At 33.7% G+C, this 19046-nt stretch overlaps 2 protein-coding genes across 2 annotated transcripts; both read left to right on the top strand.

The window, feature by feature from the left end:
- Positions 1 to 692: 692 nt before the first annotated feature.
- LOC147383878 (uncharacterized) lies at positions 693 to 2696 on the top strand. The gene is made up of 2 exons (XM_086424782.1): positions 693 to 2113; positions 2352 to 2696. Exon 1 carries the CDS (start codon positions 978 to 980, stop codon positions 2004 to 2006), a length of 1029 nt encoding a protein of 342 aa, XP_086280908.1. The 5' UTR covers positions 693 to 977; the 3' UTR covers positions 2007 to 2113; positions 2352 to 2696.
- Positions 2697 to 13011: 10315 nt separating this feature from the next.
- Positions 13012 to 14900, top strand: LOC147383879 (calcium-dependent protein kinase 20-like). Its single transcript, XM_086426211.1, has 4 exons — positions 13012 to 13158; positions 13408 to 13486; positions 14011 to 14243; positions 14736 to 14900. Exons 1-4 carry the CDS (start codon positions 13012 to 13014, stop codon positions 14880 to 14882), a joined length of 606 nt encoding a protein of 201 aa, XP_086282337.1. The 3' UTR covers positions 14883 to 14900.
- The last annotated feature ends 4146 nt before the right edge of the window (positions 14901 to 19046 follow it).

Below are 19046 nucleotides of genomic sequence, written 5' to 3' on the forward strand. Positions count from 1 at the left end.
AACCCAGTGGTTGATGGATGAATACGAACTAATTGACAAGAATAAGGTAATTATTAACCTTTGCTCTCTCTATATTCTTTTCGATTCATCTGAGTAGGTAAAATTATTTTTATATTAGAGAAATTTATCAAAACGGTAGAGTTTTCATAATTAATTATCAAAACGGTAAATTGTAACAATTAATTTTGAAAACGGTAATTTTACCGTTTTCGACATTAATATTTTTTACCAAGACGGTAAAAACGGTAAAATGTAAATTTTTTTAATACCAAAAATACCTTTTTTTGTTTTACATATGTATCAACCATTTTAACCTTAAAAATAAATTAAAATCCAATTAAATCTTTCTCTTTTTTTTAATCTTTCCAACACTAAATAGAAATATGAAAGAGAAGAGGATTTTTTCGTAGTTTTAATCAAAAAATAAAAAGGGTATTTTCGGTAAAAAAAAAAATAAATTTAACTGTTTTTACCGTTTTGGTAAAAAATATTAATTCGAAAATGGTAAAATTACTGTTTTCGGAATTAATTGTTACAGTTTACTGTTTTCGAAATTAATTGCTACAGTTTACCATTTTGGTAAATAGTCAAAATGTGATGCATGTTTTGGCAAATTTGCCTTTATATTATATATATTATATAGAACACAAAATCTTAATTGCTTCTTTCATTCTTAATTTTGATTTTTTATATTTTAATTTTAGGAAGGGCAGTTGGAGGAGGACTGGGTGATATGTAAGATTCACAAGAGCAAATCTAAATCAAAAAAACAAACTCCATCAATTAATGAAGAGATCCCTGTCGGCGAAGCTAGTTTGCCAGTGGATGAAGGCCTGGGCAGCTCCGGAAACATCGTCCAGGGACCACCCCTCTCTCTTCCCCAGTGTAATTCCCAAGATTTCAATAATGTTTTGTCAAAATCTGATTCTAAATTTCCCGAAAACATTAGCAACAAACCCCCGGTTAAGTTGCAGGGGATGTGCGTCGATGAAGGCCCGAGCAACTCCAGAAACGTTATTTTGCCTGTGGATGAAGGCCCGAGCAAATTTCAACCCATCTTTCCTCACAAGTACAATTCCCAAGATTTCAATAATGTTTTGGCCGAAAACATCAGCAACAACCCGTTGGCTGATGGGCAGGCGATGTTGGTTGATGAAGGCTTGGGCAGCTGCGGAAACAACCTTGGAGCACCCCTCTTTAATTCCCAAGAGTTGGGTAATTTTTTGCAAAATAATTATCATTCTTATAATTGTTCCAAAATCTACAGCTCCGGAAATGTCGTCCACCAGCGACCACCCATCTTTCCTCCCCCAAACAATTCCCAAGAGCTCAATAATGTTTTACCCGAAAACATCAGCGACAACCCGCTGTTGGCTGATGGGCAGGAGATGTCGGTCGATGAAGGCTTGGGCAGCCGCGGAAACAACCTTGAAGCATTCCTCTTTCCTCCCCCAAACAATTCCCAAGAGCTCAATAATGTTTTGCCGGAAAACATCAGCCACAACCAGCTGTTGGCTGATGGGCAGGCGACGTCGGTTGATGAAGGCTTGGGCAGCTGCAGAAACAACCTTGAAGCATTCCTCTTTCCTCCCCCAAACAATTCCCAAGATCTCAATAATGTTTTGCCCGAAAACATCAGCCACAACCAACTGTTGGCTGATGGGCAGGCGATGTTGGTCGATGAAGGCTTGGGCAGCTGCGGAAACAACCTTGAAGCATCCCTCTTTCCTCCCCTAGATAATTTTTTGCAAAATTATGATTATTATAATTATCCCGAAATCTTCAGCCACTACGTCTATGACAACTCCGAAGAGTTCAATAATGTTTTGCCTGAAAACATCAGCGACAACGCCCTGTTGGTTGATGATGTGCAGGGGATGCGGATCGATGAAGGCCCGGGAAGCTCCAGAAATGTTGATTTGCCAAATTCTGAGTATAATTTTTCCGAAATCGTCAGCAACAACAACTGGCCTATTTACACCCCCGGACTATTCCCAAGTGATTGATAATTATTTCCTGGGGATGGGCTATGTTTCAAGATACACCGTGGATGATGAAGGCCTGGGCAGCTCCAAAACGTCTGGGAAGTATCTTCATCCTGACCAGTAACATGGTAAAAATTTTAATTATTATTTTATTTTTATTTTTATGACGGGGGTGTTTGAACTTACACCCTCCCATCACACACACACACACTGCGTAGGTGAAACAGTGAAAGCAAGGCTCAAACAATTCTCCCTGATGAACAAGTTCAAAAAGAGAGCTTGGTCTACCAAATAGCTTTTTGTGTGGCCCAATTGGGTTTTGTTGGATGTTGCCTTTAAAAAGGATTTTGTATTTTACTTCAACAGGTTATCGCTGAGCATTTGTCACAAGAAGAAGTTGAAGGCATAAAGGAGACGTTCGAAATGATGGACATTAACCATAATGGCAAGATCACTGTCGGAGAGCTGAAAGTTTGATTGCATAAGATTGGCCATCAGATCCCTCATGCCGATGTTCAGATGTTAATGGAAGCTCTAAGGAACATTTTATACTCAACAAAAAAAAAAAAATTTTTTTTTTAGAGATTGTATTGACACACCAACTTTTACTAACAACACACTAATCCTTTTGAAACTTAATGTTTGTCTACATATAAATTCGTGTGTTATAAGTAAAAGTTGATAGAAGCTCTTTTTTTTTCCTCCTGCTTAGTGGCTCTTTATCTCATTTTAGTAGCTTGAGAGCATAACCATGAGTCTGTGACTCTGTGACTGTTTTATTTTATATTTGTGTTTTGTACTAGGCCTGTCTTGCTCAACCTTCCGACCTCAGGCATGAAATGCTCAATCCGAACCCTAGCCAAGTCGGGCTGTTCAGGTTAATTAATTACTCATTAATTCTAGGTAATTTAGTATTGGTAAGAGTTTATATAAAAGTAAGTGGTGTGTAAAAGAACTTATAATTTACAATTAATTTTCATGAAAATGTGTTTCAAAAGTTTATATACATAAAATTATAAGCAAATTTAAGATTAATTAAAATAATCATTTTCTATTAATAATTGGAATTTTACGGTTCTTTGTGGTACACTGTTCAAAATATTTTCGAAAACGGTAATTTTACCGTTTTCGGAATTAATTTTTTTATCAAAACTGTAAAAACAGTAAAATGTATTTTTTTTATACCGAAAATACCCTTTTTATTTTTTGACTAAAATTACAAAAATAAAATTGATTTCGGTAAAAAAAATTGTAAATACATATGATTGTTGGATTACGGAAAGAGAGTGAATCTTTTTAGTTGGATTTTCATTTTTTTAAAGTTAAAATTGTAAATACATATGTAAAACAAAAAAAAGGGTATTTTCGGTAAAGAAAAATACATTTTACTGTTTTTACCGTTCTGGTAAAAAAAATTAATTCCGAAAATGGTAAAATTACCGTTTTTGGAAATATTTTGAACAGTGTACCGTTTTGGTAAATAATTTCAAAAACTCTACTGTTTTGGTAAATTATTCTAAAAATATTTTACTAGATTTTATATTTAATAAATCTTTTGGTGGTCTAATAATTGCTTTATCACAATTATGCAGGCCTTTTGCCAGCTTTTGCAAGCTCCTCGTGATGACGCCCAAATGATCATTAGGGATCGGTTCCCTGTACCCAGATTGGTTGTTTGCGATCAGCATGGCTCCCAGCTCAGTAGTTTTATCTCAATTACTCAATATTCACCATTAGCTTTGCCAAAAAGCCTAATACTGCAACTTTTTAGATGTTAAAGTTTGATACATATAAATAACTACCCCTTGTGGTGGGCCTCAGGATTCCCTCATCACAGCCTTAAATTGGATAAAATTCAAACGACTGGGAAGTTATCCTCTCAGACAGCTTGTTCATTTGCTGTTCCAATCTTGTTGATGTAGAAAAGAGGAACATGTAATGTTCATAAAACAACTAGGAAAGTTACTTATCAAAAAGAATGTTAGGAAATTCTAGTTTCCAATGTTGTTGGACATGGAGTTTTAAACGAAGAATGGCTGAGATGGGAATATATTCCATGGGGATTCCTTAATGAAATTGATCCCTACGAAATCTGTGTTCCTCATTATTAATTTTTTTTTGTGTGGGTTGAGTGGTGGTGAGCTGGGCTTGAACCTACAAGATTAAAAGCTTTATTGCTATAATCAACTAATTGAGCTACGGGTTGAAGCCCAGAAATGTGCATATCTCCTCCCATCTCAGCCGTTTGTTTTGAATAGAAAAATTCAAATAGTTATTACGTTACTTACTGGGAAATAGTACATTGCTTATATCACCGGTGAATCTGCGAAGATGTCCAGAAAGCATACTGGAAAAGAGAGTTTTGATTATTACCAGTTTTGTTGTTGTTGTTGTTGTTGTGATGCTGCTTCAGGAAAAATTCCTTTTGGCCAAGTTGAACCCATCAGCTACATGCAACTCAGCCCAAGATGTAGCCTCCGGATCAGATGTAATCTTCACAGACGTCAGCCTTCAAGTTTTCTTTGAGCATTTTCAGAGGCTGGCCGTGCAGTCTTGATGAGAATACAAAAGTTGGGCATTGGTTCCTCAATGTTGTGGAATGGAATTCTCCAAGTGTGACTTCTTTATCCACTTTTTTCCCTCTTCAAATCAGAGGCCAATCCTGTTATGTGCGTGGGTTCGAGACCCTTATTCTCCGATGTTTGTCTAATGGTGCTGTGTCGTTTTACTTTGGTTTAGCTGTGTCGTTTCACTTTGGTTTTTAATAGTTTTTATTTCGTTGACTAAGTCCTTGTAAGTGGGCCAAGAGGCTCGTGGGTAGTTATTGAGTCCCTGTAGTCCATTTGATTCAGTTGTTTCAGTCCGTATTTACCGGGCAATGCCCACGTCGTGCAATCGTTAGTTATCATCTGGTCTATTTATGTTTGCTATTATTCAATCAAAAGGCACCGAAGCATTTATTCAATTACAGAGTCTTAAAAGGAGGCCTGGTAACCTCGAATTACCATAAAACAATTTTGTCACTTTGATTACATAATTTTACAGTTGACGAGAGTTGAATAAAATGCGGAAAAGAAACGAGAGAAACCGATTTTGGAGAGAATCAAAAGTATATTATTTCTTTCCTTCGTACCCTTTATATATACACACACATTCACACACTGTTTTGTTGAGTCAAAACAGAATAACTAACCTTCTAACAATCTAACTGTTTTGATCTAACCAACTAATTAAAAAGATGTTATTACAGAACTGTTTACAAGTTAAACAAATTAACAGAAAACTTCTTGAAGCTTCCTAGCTGCGCAATCTTCCAGCTGTCCTCCAACTGTATTGTGTCCTCCAGCTGTGATGCTTAGCTGTGTAATACCCCCCCTCAAGATGAATATATGTTTAATAGATTCATCTTGGAAATGAGATACTCAAAAAGTGCTTTGCCAAGTGGTTTTGTAAAAATATCAACAATTTGATGCTCAGTGTCAATATGCATAGTACGAATTAATCCTTGCAAAATTTTATCTCGAATGAGATGACAATCGATCTCGATGTGTTTGGTTCGTTCGTGGAAGACAGGATTAGCTGCTATATGCAAAGCTGCTTTGCTATCACAAAAGAGAAGAGCTGGCTGATTATCAAACACCTTAAAATCTTTGAGTAAAGCCAATAACCATGTTAATTCACAAGAAGTGGAAGCCATGGATCTGTATTCACCTTCGGCAGAAGACCTTGAAACTGTATACTGCTTCTTGGATTTCCAAGACATAAGGGACTCCCCCAAGAAAACACAAAAACTAGTGACAGACCTTCTTGAATCAGGACATCCCGCCCAATCACTATCACAAAAAGCGTTCAATCTAAAATCAGATTGAGATGGATAAAAAAGCCCCTAACCAGGATTAGTCTTTAGATACCGAAGAACACGGTGGGCAGCATCTAAATGTGGTTGCCTTGGAGCATCCATGAATTGACTCAATATCTGAATAACATAAGCTATATCTGGTCTTGTAATTGTTAAATAAATAAGACGACCAATTACTCTTCTGTACTAAGTTGGATCAGAGAGTAGATGACCTTCTTCTCTTGATAACTTCAAATTGGATTCCATAGGAAAAGAAGCCGGTTTGGCAGCAAGTAAACCACTGTCTTCTAATATTTCCAATGTATATTTTCGTTGAGATATAGAAATGCTATTTGTATTTCTAGCAATTTCTAAACCCAGAAAAAATTTTGCTTGACCCAAATCCTTGAGGCGAAATTGTGAATTCAAGAAAGATGATAAGTTGGTGACAGCAGCATCATTATTACTTGCAATAATAATATCATTTACATATACCAATAAAGCAAGGTAGATGTTTCCTTCACTCTTAATGAAAAGTGAGTAATCTGATTTTGATTGTTCAAAACCATGAGCAATAAGAGTAGTTGAAAAACGTGAAAACCATTGTCTACTAGCTTGCTTTAGACCATATAGTGACTTGGTTAACCTACACACTTTGTTCTTCTCTTTGGAACCAAAACCAAGTGGTAAGGACATAAACACTTCCTCATCAAGATTACCGTGTAAAAAGGCATTGTTAACATCTAATTGCTATAAACACCAACCTTTAGCAGGAGTAATAACAATCAACATACGAACAGTAGTCATTTTTGCTACTGGAGAAAATGTCTCATGGTAATCTAGTCCTTCACAATGTGTGAATCCCTTAGCTACAAGCCTAGCCTTGTATTTTTCAATCTCCTCATCAGTCCTATATTTGATCTTGTATACCCATTTGCAGCCTATAGGCTTTTTACCAGGAGGTAAATCAACAACTTTCCAAGTTTGATTTTGTTCAAGTGTATCAATCTCATTTTGCATAGCTTCTCTCCAATGAGGATAAGCAACGGCTTGATGATAGAATTGAGGCTCAAAATTGGCAGAAACAGATAAACTGAAATGCTTATGAGATGATGACAAACGGTTATAATTCAAAATAGAAGATAAAGGATAGGAATTACCTGATGATGAAACAGCATTGGCTGATGACAAGGCTGAACTGGAGTGAGATGAATTGATCAAATTACAGTGAAAATCTTTCAAATAACTAGGAGGTCGTTTAGATCGTGTAGACTGTCGAGTAGGAAGGATATTATTAGAAGGAATGTTATCTGATGAGCTTATATCAATATTGGTGGTTGGAATATTTGGAGTCTCATGATGAGAAATAGGAACAGACTCAACAATTGATGGAATAACTGGTTCAACAGTAAATGAAGGTAAATCTGATGATTGTGTATCTGAACATGAATTTGGAAGAACTACGCAACCATCAGAATTAGATTCTGTTATATGACATTTGTAGGGAAAAATAGATTCATGAAAAATGACATCTCTTGAAATAAAAAGAGATTTACTATGCATGTCATATAGAATATATCCTTTAACACCTGATGGATATCCTAAGAAAATACATGGTTTTGCTCTAGAAGCAAACTTTCTACGAGCATGACTAAGAGTAGATGCATAACATAGGCTACCAAAAACTCTTAAGTGTGAAAAATCTGGTGGTTTAGAAAACAAGATCTCATATGGAGATTTGTTTGAAAGAATTGGTGTAGGAATGCGGTTAATCAAATGTGTGGCAGTCAAAATGCATGCACCCCAAAATTGTAAAGGAAGATTAGCTTGGAAACGTAAAGCACGAGCCACAGTTAATAAATGTTGGTGCTTCCTTTCAACAATGGAGTTCTGTTGAGGTGTCTCAACACAACTACATTGATGAAAGGTCCCCTTAGAAGCATAAAAATCAGGCATAGAAACTTCAATTCCATTATCAGTTCGAATGTTTTTTTTATCTTAGATTGAAATTGAGTTTCAACAAAGTTAAAGAAAAACTGAACAAGAGAACGAGTCTGTGATTTATTTTTCATCAAGAAAACCCAAGTGTAACGACTATGAGTATCAACAATAGTAAGGAAATACCTAGAACCATTATTAAAATTTACAGAGAATGGTCCCCAGATATCACAGTGAATCAATTCAAACATTGAATTGTAAACAGCTTTGCTAACAGGAAATGACAACCGTCGTTGCTTAGCTACATGACAGACTGTACAAACATTATTGAAGTTTACAGAAATTTCAGGAAACAAGGAATGCAATAGACTAAGTCTAGAAGATGATAAATGCCCTAGTCGATAGTGCCAGAGATCATTAGAGACAGTCTTTATTGAAGAAGAAGCATTTAAAGCAGAAGGAATGTGTGAATTGGTTGATGAAAGTTTCAAGTAATATAAACCATTCTTAGCTTCACCCAATCCAATCGTCTGTCATCGTGCCAGATTCTGTATGAAACAAAAATCATCAAGAAATATTAGGCAACAACGAAGTTTTCTAATGATTTTGCTAGCAGATATAAGATTGAAAGAAAAAGTAGGTACACACAAGACATCTGTAAGAATTAAAGTTGCAGAAATTCTAACAGTGCCAATGTGAGTTGCTAAGGCAAATTTGCCATTTGGAAGGGCAACTTGTTTGGAAATAGAAGCTGTAATTGTAATAAAAAGAGTAATGGAACTAACCATCTGGTCAATAGCACCAGAATCAATAATCCACGAATTATTGATGAGAAATTTTGATTGAGAAGCAATGTTAAATGCTTGGGTAGAGAAGAAAACAGAATGAGATTCGAATGAAGGTATTCAAGACATTTACCTGTCATTTGAGAGAATAAGCGATCTTGATTATCAACAGAACTGCAAACTTGATTGGCAAAAGGCTGAGGATCAACAGTGTCATCAGACTTGACAAATGCCATAAGTTGGTGATATTGCTCCATTGAAATTGAAAGTTTAGGAAAATGAGCAACAGGTGGTGATGCATCCACATGATTTGCAGAAGGAGAAACTCTTTTGTTCTTTGTAAATCTGTATCCAGGAGGATATCCATGGAGCTTGTAACACTTATCAACCATGTGTCCAGTTAAACCACAATGGCTACAGATCTTGTTTTCCTTCTTAGGAAATTGAGGCTTTCCAAAACAATTGATTGGTTGAGAGATCACAGATTTACTCACAAGAGCAGCAGAATTGTGAGTAAAATAACCAATGGATGAGGATGCTTCTCTCTGCCGTTCTTCTTGAAGAACTAGAGAAAATGCACGATTGATACTTAGAAGAGGATCAACCAACAGTATTTGGCCACGAATATGAGAATAGGTATCATTTAAACCCATTAAGAACTGAAAAACATATTCATGTTGAAAATACTCATGAATTGTTTTCATAGAACCACAAGTACATGGAGGAATAGGCCTGTAGGTAGAGAGTTCATCCCAAAGCGCCTTGAGTTTAGTAAAATACGTACCAACAGAGAGATTCTCTTGGGATAATGTGGAAACCGATTTCTGAAGTTGGAAAATGCGAGGACCATTCTTCTGTGAGAATCTTTCCTTCAGATCAGTCCAAATCGCAATAGCAGTATCAATGTATATTACACTTGAAGCAATTTCTTTCGAAATTGAATTTAGAAACCTTGAGATAACCATGGTGTTGCAGAGAATCCATGCACGATAGGTAGAACTAGATTCATCAATTGGTTTGAGCATGGTGCCATCCAGAAAACCAAGCTTATTCTTAGCAGTCATCGCCATAAGCATAGATCTGCTCCATGTAGCGTAATTGTCTCCATCTAAAGTTTGAGAGACAAGAACTAATCCTGGATTATCTCCATTGTGAAGATAATAAGGATTATTGGAATCTTCATTCAACGAAGCTGAAGAAGATGGAATGTGATGTGTTTCAGTGGCCATGAACGAATGTTGAAGAATTTCGAAGATGAATGATGAAGAAAAAAAATGAGATCAGAATTGCTCTGATACCATGACGAGAGTTGAATAAAATGCGGAAAAGAAACGAGAGAAACATATTTTGGAGAGAATCAAAAGTATATTATTTCTTTCCTTCGTACCCTTTATATATACACACACATTCACACACTGTTTTGTTGAGTCAAAGCAGAATAACTAACCTTCTAACAATCTAAATGTTTTGATCTAACCAACTAACTAAAAAGATATTATTACAGAACTGTTTACAAGTTAAACAAATTAACAGAAAACTTCTCGAAGCTTCCTAGCTGCGCAATCTTCCAGCTGTCCTTCAACTGTATTGTGTCCTCCTGCTGTGATGCTTAGCTGTGTAATAACAGTTATAATAAATCCTTACATTATTTGAAAATAAGGAATGCATGTATCATTCTTTGTGGTGTTAAAAGAGAGATATTGTGTTCTTGCTAAGAGGAAAGAGTTTAAGACCAATGCATTGTCAGGTTGAGTTTTGAGTTCTTCAGAAAGAATGGAGAATCTGGTGTAAGTTAGTGGCCCTGCTGCGATAGTCGCAGCAGAGTCGGTCAGATAGGATAATATCTAGTTGGGTGTGCCATTTCTTTTTCATTTTGATTTTTGTTTTTTTGTTTTTTTTTTAAGTCAGCCAATAGGGATAATCTGTATCTGGATTTAAGGTTATATAATTGATGGAGCTTAAGCTATTAAGTTTGAAATTTTTGGGATCCTTGACCCATTTCTATTCTTTTCTTTCCTGTTTGGGTTAGAAGTTTAGAACTAATATTTCTCTTTTGGCATATCTTTAACACGTTTATCTATTTTCTTTGGAACCTGATATTTCTGCTATGGATACATTGAGAAGATTTTCCTTATTCTTTGATTTCCTGCACTGCAAGAGGAGGGAAAACCTTCGTTTGATCTGGATATGGTTCACTGTTATTTGAGTGCATGTTCTTCGGATGCTATGATCACACGCCTTATTTTCAAATTATCAATGTGGAAAAAATTTAACAATTTAAAATCATATAAAATTAAAATTACAAAAAAAATAAAAAAAATCCACTTTTCAACTACAAATACATAGAAAAACCAAAAAGATTAAAATGTGTTATCTATATATATTTATACACATTTGAACTCAACAACCTTTGTAAGATTTGAAATGTTACTTAGTACGAAAAGTATCTCTCTCTCTCTCTCTCTCTAATGGATTACTGTTTTTACCGTTTTGGTAAAATAAATTAATTCCAAAACGGTAAATTTACCGTTTTCGGAATTAATTGCTACAGTGTACCGTTTTGGTAAATATTTTCCAAAACTGTACCGTTTTGATAATTTTTTCTATTTTTTACTACTTTGAAACTTTTGTTAAGGTGAGGGGGGTGAAGTTATCCCCAAAACTAGCGGACAACACATGCATTAAGCAAGTTTTTTTGTTAATTTCAATTAAGGCTTTCAATGGATCGGGTCTGGATCAGATTGGACCCTAATTGAATCAAGTTTTTATTGGAACTCAATATTAAGATTCAGATCCGATCTATTAACAATTGGATCGGGCCCAAATTGGGGCAAACATAATTTTATATACAAGATCTAAATAAACTTCATACATCTCGACAAATATATAATATAATTTATATATTTTCTAACATATTATTGGATCATATGTGGATATGGTTGATCCACATCCAATACAATAAGATATCGGATCAAAACCTGAAACATTTATCTATTCCTAAAGTTATCGGATCGGATTTTGGGTCTGATTCAATCCGATCTGTTGACAGCTCTAATTTCAATACCATTGCATCAATTTTGAAACTCATGCCTTATCCCGAATATTGGTGGAGTTAAATAATTCAATTAAGAACCAGGCTGAGAGGATGAAAGGCAAACTGTCTGTGCTCCTTTCATAAAGATATCATCTGATTTATTATAGGCAGATTTACCAAAACATGCACAACTTTTCGTTTATTTATCAAAACGGTACACTATTCAAAATATTTTCAAAAACGGTAATTTTACCGTTTTCGGAATTAATTTTTTTTACCAAAACGGTAAAAACAGTAAAATGTATTTTTTTTTACCGAAATACCCTTTTTTATTTTTTGACTTAAATTATAAAAATAAAATTGATTTTGGTAAAAAAAATTGTAAATACATATGATTGTTGGATTACCAAAAGAGAGTGAATCTTTTAAGATGGATTTTCATTTTTTTAAGGTTAAAATTATAAATACATATGTAAAACAAAAAAAGGGTATTTTCGGTATAAAAAAAATACATTTGACTGTTTTTACCGTTTTGGTAAAAAAAATTAATTCCGAAAATGGTAAAATTACCGTTTTCGGAAATATTTTGAATAGTGTACCGTTTTGATAAATAATTTTAAAAACTCTACCGTTTTGGTAAATTATTCTTTATTATACTTATTTGGGCATCATAAAGATACCAAATACAGGGCCGGCTCAAGCATTAAGGCCATTTAGGTGGCCACCTAAGACCCCGTTAGAATATTTAGGAAGGATTTCCATTTTTTTTTCTTTTTTATTAAAATAGATGTTTCTAATTTAAAAATAAGAAAAAAAAAAAAAAAAAAAAATAAAGGAGATAAGATTCCTAAATGGCTAAATCCATGGCCCAGCCTAAAGCCCCCAAAAATGTTGACTTTAATTGAGTAGCACGTTGGAAATAAGTAGTTACAATTCGTCTTCCCCCCACCCACCCAAAAAACATTATTAAAAAAAAAAAAAAAAAAAAAAAAAAACATATACTAAATTTCTTTTAAAGAATAAAAAAATGACAATGAAAAACTATTTTTAACATTTTCCCTCGTAAGTCACATCGCTATTTAAAAATGAAATCTCTCTTATTCTTTTTCTCTCTCTTTTAAGCTCTAATTTCTCTCTCTTTCTCTTAACAAATATTTGATGGGCCGTGGAATCGTCAATTTATTTTAAAGATTGCTAGCAAATTAGTGGTGAACGGTGGTTAGTCAAAGTTTACAGAGATTCATTGATTCTCTCATTTTTCATAGTGCCATGTTCAATTCCTCTTTAAATTTTTACTTCACTTTATTGTTCCTTTATTTAGTGGTTCATTAAAGTAATTGTATTTATTTTGAAGGACAATTCCCAAGAAGTGGATAATTTTTTTGCAAAATTATGATGATAATTGTCCCGAAATCTTTAGCGACTACATCTATGACAACTGCCAGAACGAATGGCTTCGTTTCTCCCTCGAACTATTCCCAAGTGATTGATGATTATTTGCTGGGGATTGGTTACGTTTCCAGATACACCGTCGATGAGGGCCTGGGCAGCTCCGAAAATGTCTTGGCCAGTAACATAGTAAAAATTTTAATTATTTATTTTTATGACGGGGGTGTTCGAACTTACGCCCTCCCATCACACACACACACACACCACACACACACAGTGGGTAGGCGAAACAGTGAAAGCAAGGCTCAAACAATTCTCCGGGATGAACAAGTTCAAAAAGAGAGCTTTAAGGGTAAAGATACAATAGCTTTTTGTGTGGCCCAATTGGGTTTTGTTGGATGTTGCCTTTAAAAAGGATTTTGTATTTTACTTCAACAGGTTATCATTGAGCATTTGTCACAAGAGGAAGTTGCGGGCATAAAGGAGACGTTCGAAATGATGGACATTAACCGTAATGGTAAGATCACCGTTGGAGAGCTGAAAGTTGGACTGCATAAGATTGGCCATCAGATCCCTTTTCTGAATCTTATTCTTTTTTAATTAAGCATCTTTACTAATGGACAAGTTATTGATGATATTTAATATGTTTTTTTAAATTATTTGCTACAATGGCTTTCGAGGACAATGAACATGCAGTTTTAAGACTTCTGTTGGTATTTTTTAAGAGAGTTGCCCTTGGCACCCCAACTTTTACTTATTACATCCCAATTAAATATTAAGAAAATAAGTGAATGATTGAGAATAAGTAAAAGTTGGGGTGCCAATAAAAACTCTCATTTTTTATTTTATTTTTTTGCTCGATTTCTATATTTTGGGTTTAGGATTTTATATGAGCCTAATCATAATTGTAAACAACTATTGAAATTGTTTGAACGAGTTTTATAATATTTGAGATTATAGTTTGAGCCAATAGTAGTTCTCTTTTTTTAACCAATGAACCTATTTGTTTATAGTGAAGTACCGAGTGCTGTCTTTTTCAAGCTGATGTAGATGGGAATGGAACTCTGGATTATGGAGAGTTCGTTGCGGTTGCAATTCATCTTAGAAAGATGGGCAATGATGATGATCACCTTCACAAAGCCTTTGCATTCTTTGATCAAAATGAAAGCGGGTACATAGAAATTGATGAACTACATGATGTTTTTGCCGATGAGATGGACCCGAACAATGAGGACGTCATTAATGCTATTTTCCGTGATGTGGACACAGACAAGGTTAGTGTTATCTTCTATCTCTTGTTTGTGAGGTCGTTATGGAGATCATGTTGGACAATCGAACTGTATATAAGGTTTCCATATGATTGAAGATCATCTTGACTATATAAATCAAGAGAAATTCTATTGCCACATTGCTAATGCCACCCCAAGTCATATGTAAAGAGAGTTTCTATTGCCACACCAACTTTTACTAATGCCACACCAATTCTCATGTAAACGACCAAAGAATTGCACTTAGAAAGTTGGTATGGCAATAGAAACTCTCTAAATCAATTACTTAGACATTCTTGACCTCATGAAAAGTTGACATAGAGTTGAACAATCTCGATTGCCCAATTAAACTGTTATTTTAGCCCAATAATGTCGGATTAATTTTTGCGGTTTTGATTGCTATGGCAAGGACAACGTGATGTATAGTTCAATTGTCCCCGATGTTGAGCATAAGAGTATATCATCGTAACATAGATAGCGCATTCCCGTAATTTGCAGGATGGGCGTATAAGCTACGAGGAGTTTGCCGCAATGATGAAAGCAGGAACGGATTGGAGGAAAGCGTCAAAGCAATATTCACGAGAACGGTTCAATAGTCTCAGCTTGAAGTTAATGAAGGATGGATCTTTGCAAGTAAACTTATAGGGTTAGATGAAACAAGGAAAAAAATGGAAAACTAGTTGTGAAAAAAATTCATTTATTTTTGTTGGTATTACAAAATTATTTCTTCTTCATTCTGTCGTTTTTCTTGTGTTTGGGACTATTAATTTAGTTTTTTTTTTTTTTTTTTTTTCTGGAAATTTAGTAGGATCGGGTGAGGATGTCAATCTCTGAATGTTTATATCTTTATTTGTTTTAAGAGAGATTGCAGAAGAAAGAGTCAAGAGAGAATTAAAAGATTGGGGAGGTTTTGATTGTGATTGTAAATATTTCAATTTGGTTTACACCCCCTTTTGATCAAAAGATTTATCCTACTTTGTGTTTGTTGGATTACTTCCTCTCTATTTAAAAAACCAACAAATTTTAGTTTTAAAAAAGTTTTACTTTTGTTGAATTTAGCTAAATTTTCCTCTAAAAATAGCATAACCACTTCTAAAATTAGCTAAATCAACCCATAATGGACCATGTTCTTACATGAGTTTATAGTACAGTATAATTCTGAAAACGAATACTAAAATTACAGATTCGGACTCAGTGTGGCAATTTAGTAATTTTTCAATTTTGAGCACATGTTTTGGTAAATTGCCCACAAAATTAGGGACAATAACGATAAGGACTGGTGTTTTTGAAAATATGGATCATCTAGGACTCATTTTATAAAAGTTTAGTCTAAGGACTTTCGAAGCAATATTTTTAAAATACCAAAATTACCCTTTCAATTGCTTATTTAAATATTTAAAACTATTTTTACATATTTTATATTATGAAATTAAAACTTACATTAATCGACTTATACATGAAAAATCAATTAATGATGATCATGATCATCCTCAATCATCCCCAATATAAAATTAATATAATTTTATTTATTTTAAATTATTCATAAACATTTTATATATTTTAAAATATTCACAAATTTTTTTTTTTAAATATTAGAAAACTATTTTTAATTATTCATAAAATTAGTATATTCTTATTTGTGGGTTGACTCATGAGTTTTCGAGTTGATTAAGAGAGATTGAAGTCTTAAGACCATACATTGGTATACCTACACACCAAAAATAAAATTTAAAACGTAGAGGTATCTCAAATATTCACCAAAAGGTGAACCTCTTAAACAATTCACAATTGCAATTTATTGAAAGGGTAGTTCTAACATTTTTCCTAAAAATTGTTTCAAAAAAATATTTTTAGATTAATGTTTTATAGAACGTGTCTTAGATGGATCATATTCTATAAAAGAGGACTTTTTTTTTTTTTTTCAAGAGACTGGCCTTAGTAGTCAATGTCCCAAGTCGCCCGCGCCCAGCCCTAGACCGAATACGATTGGGTGGGTTGCAGGTTGGGCTTGGTCTTGGGTTTTGTTGCACATCCCAGCCCAACCCATTTGCATCCCTACTCATGTTTCTTTACTGCAAGGCCATTTTGGAATATAAAGAAAAGATGATAGTGTGGTGTTAGTAAAAGTTGGTGTGGCAATAGTAACCCTCATCTAAATTATTAAGGCCGCAAATGATAAACAAAAACAAAATGAGATTAAGGAAATTTATTGAATTTTAGTGATTGCAGCAGGTATTGTACTCAATGTTCTAATCAAAATCGTCACCTCACACTACGTGCGATGCTTCGGAGATTTTTAGCATTTTTTTTCCATAGTTTTCAATAATCTTTGACAGAAGGTAACACAACCAACTCCCTCAATCAAACAATGATTTTTCGATTTAGACAAAAAATAATAGTAGTAAAATTCATTTTTATATTTTCTTTTAACTAGTAATAAGGGATTAGAAAAAAAATTAATTTTAAAGATAATTAACATTTTTCTAATTTTTTTTGAAGTAATTAAGCTTAAGGTGAGATTGTAATCTTCTCTGTTTTGACCAAGGCACTTTTTTTTTGTTGTAAGAAACGCCTTTAAAGATAATTCCTGATCAATCTGGTTTTTCTATTAATCTTTATTTTAGAGAAGATAATTTTACGTACAAATTGATTCTAAAAATTTGCTCAATGCGTTAGACATGTCAGCTACAACTCATATTTCTCATATGAAGTTTGGAAATATTTATCTTGCAAATGATGTACTGGCAAATCGTTTTCCTCTATTTAAGCACGTTACGAAAAATCAAATGGACAATTTGTTTGTATTCTTTCATTTTAATTGATTCCGTCGATAATAAATTTTACAAATCTACCTCGAGATATTTGTAACAAGATCGTATATGATATAAAAATGGAGATACAAATCTCAACACAATCCTTTGATTAATAGTCAAATACAAAAATAAAGATGGTGATGTAGGTTTAGTTTTCTTTTCTCTGGACTTCGTGCTTGATTGATTGAAAATGATTTATTTCTTGACTTCTTAAGAAAGGCTTTAGACTTGATATTCTCTTTAATCGGACTCGGAATCTCTCATGAAAAGTTTTTGCTTTGTCTTTGGAGAAGGGTTTGAAAGCTTATTCTTCTCTAAAGGGAAAACTTTTATTTTCTAAGAAAAAGTGAACCTAATCCCTTTTAAATGAGGGAGGCTTAGGTATTTATAAACTTAAAGTAATTTACCTTTCTAATTATAACTTTGACTTAAAAAGATTTGATTATTTGATTTACAGGTTAAATTCAAATTTAAGGATTCTATTGATTTTTTTATAGGTCTAACTCATTTATTTGGGTGTAGGGTCAAATATTTGAAGGGTTTTCAAATTCAACCCTCTAAATTCCAACAAAAACATAATCCAATCCCACAAGGACGTAGAAGGCAAAACTCTATAAATTTACCTGTCAAATATATATATTTTTCAAGAGACAAAATTCTAGACAAAGTTCTAGAGAAAACGTTATGTCTTACATGGGTTGGAAGTTTCGGAATGGTCTGATGTTTTGTTAGGATGATCTCTATGATAAGGAAATCATCCTCACAAAAAATCAGCCTATTTTGAAATTTCTAATCCTAATTTATAAGTTGAAAAATCGTGGACCATTAATATTTTATTGGTAGTTTGTAACCACTTTTCATGGATTTAGAAGTTTCGGAGTGGGTTAGAACTTTTTAGCTTTTGTTTTATTTTCAAAAGAACAGTAATATGGAAGAACTAAGAATTCCTCTCTAGCTAAGGAAATGTTTCAGTAGTGGAAAACATTGAAATGGTTCAAAAGTGAAAAACATTGAAGAAATAAGGATTCCTCTCCTCTATGCGGCTACCTTAGCTACAGAAATGGTTCAAAAGTGAAAAACATTGAAGAAATAAGGACTCCTCTCCTCTATGCGGCTTCCTTAGCTACAGAAATGGTTCAAAAGTGAAAAACATTGAAGAAATAAGGACTCCTCTCCTCTATGCGGCTTCCTTAACTAGAGGAGATTATAAATTAATACTTGAATTTGTTCTTCATCATCCCAATTGAACATCCGATTTTGTGAGAAATTTTCTTTATCTATCTTCAATCAGACATGACAATTCAACTACCTAGTGGTTTCAGATTTGTTCCAACCGAGAAAGAACTGGTAGTCGATTATCTCCGCCAAAAAATCTTAAAATGCACGTTACCTTGTAATATTATCCCTGTAAAGGATATCTACAAACTCAACCCTGAGCAGCTCTCTGGTATGTTCTTATATTGATGGATTTGTTTTTAAACAAGTGTGTTAACTATTATAATATTTTACAATTTTAACTCTGCCCATACATCTCTTTTAAAATATTTTAAAATTTCAAACTTGTCCCAAGTTGTCTCTTAGTGTATTTTTAAAGAGTCTGTTTAATCAATTGAATTAGATTTGGAGATAGGAGAGTACTTCATCACTTTGAGAGAGAAAAAGCATCCAAATGCTACAGTGTACCGTTTTGGTAAATATTCAAAATGTTGTGCATGTTTTGGTAAATCTGCCTTATATCTACAATGACAAAGGGAGAGTTGGGAAGAGGAATTTGTTGAAGTATATAAAATCTTTAAACGCCTGTTACCTTGTGACGATATTATCCCTGTAAAGAATATCTATAAACTATTAGTCATTATTGTTTTCAAACAAGTAAGTGTGTTAACTATAATATTTTACAATTCTAACTCTGCACATACATCTCTTTTAAAATATTTTAGAATTTCAAACTTGTCCAAAGTTGTTTCTTGGTGTATTTTAAATGAGTCTGTTCAAT

Source organism: Akebia trifoliata, chromosome 15, assembly GCF_017979445.1.
Source record: "Akebia trifoliata isolate Shusen 1 chromosome 15, ASM1797944v1, whole genome shotgun sequence".
Classification (NCBI taxonomy): domain Eukaryota; kingdom Viridiplantae; phylum Streptophyta; class Magnoliopsida; order Ranunculales; family Lardizabalaceae; genus Akebia; species Akebia trifoliata.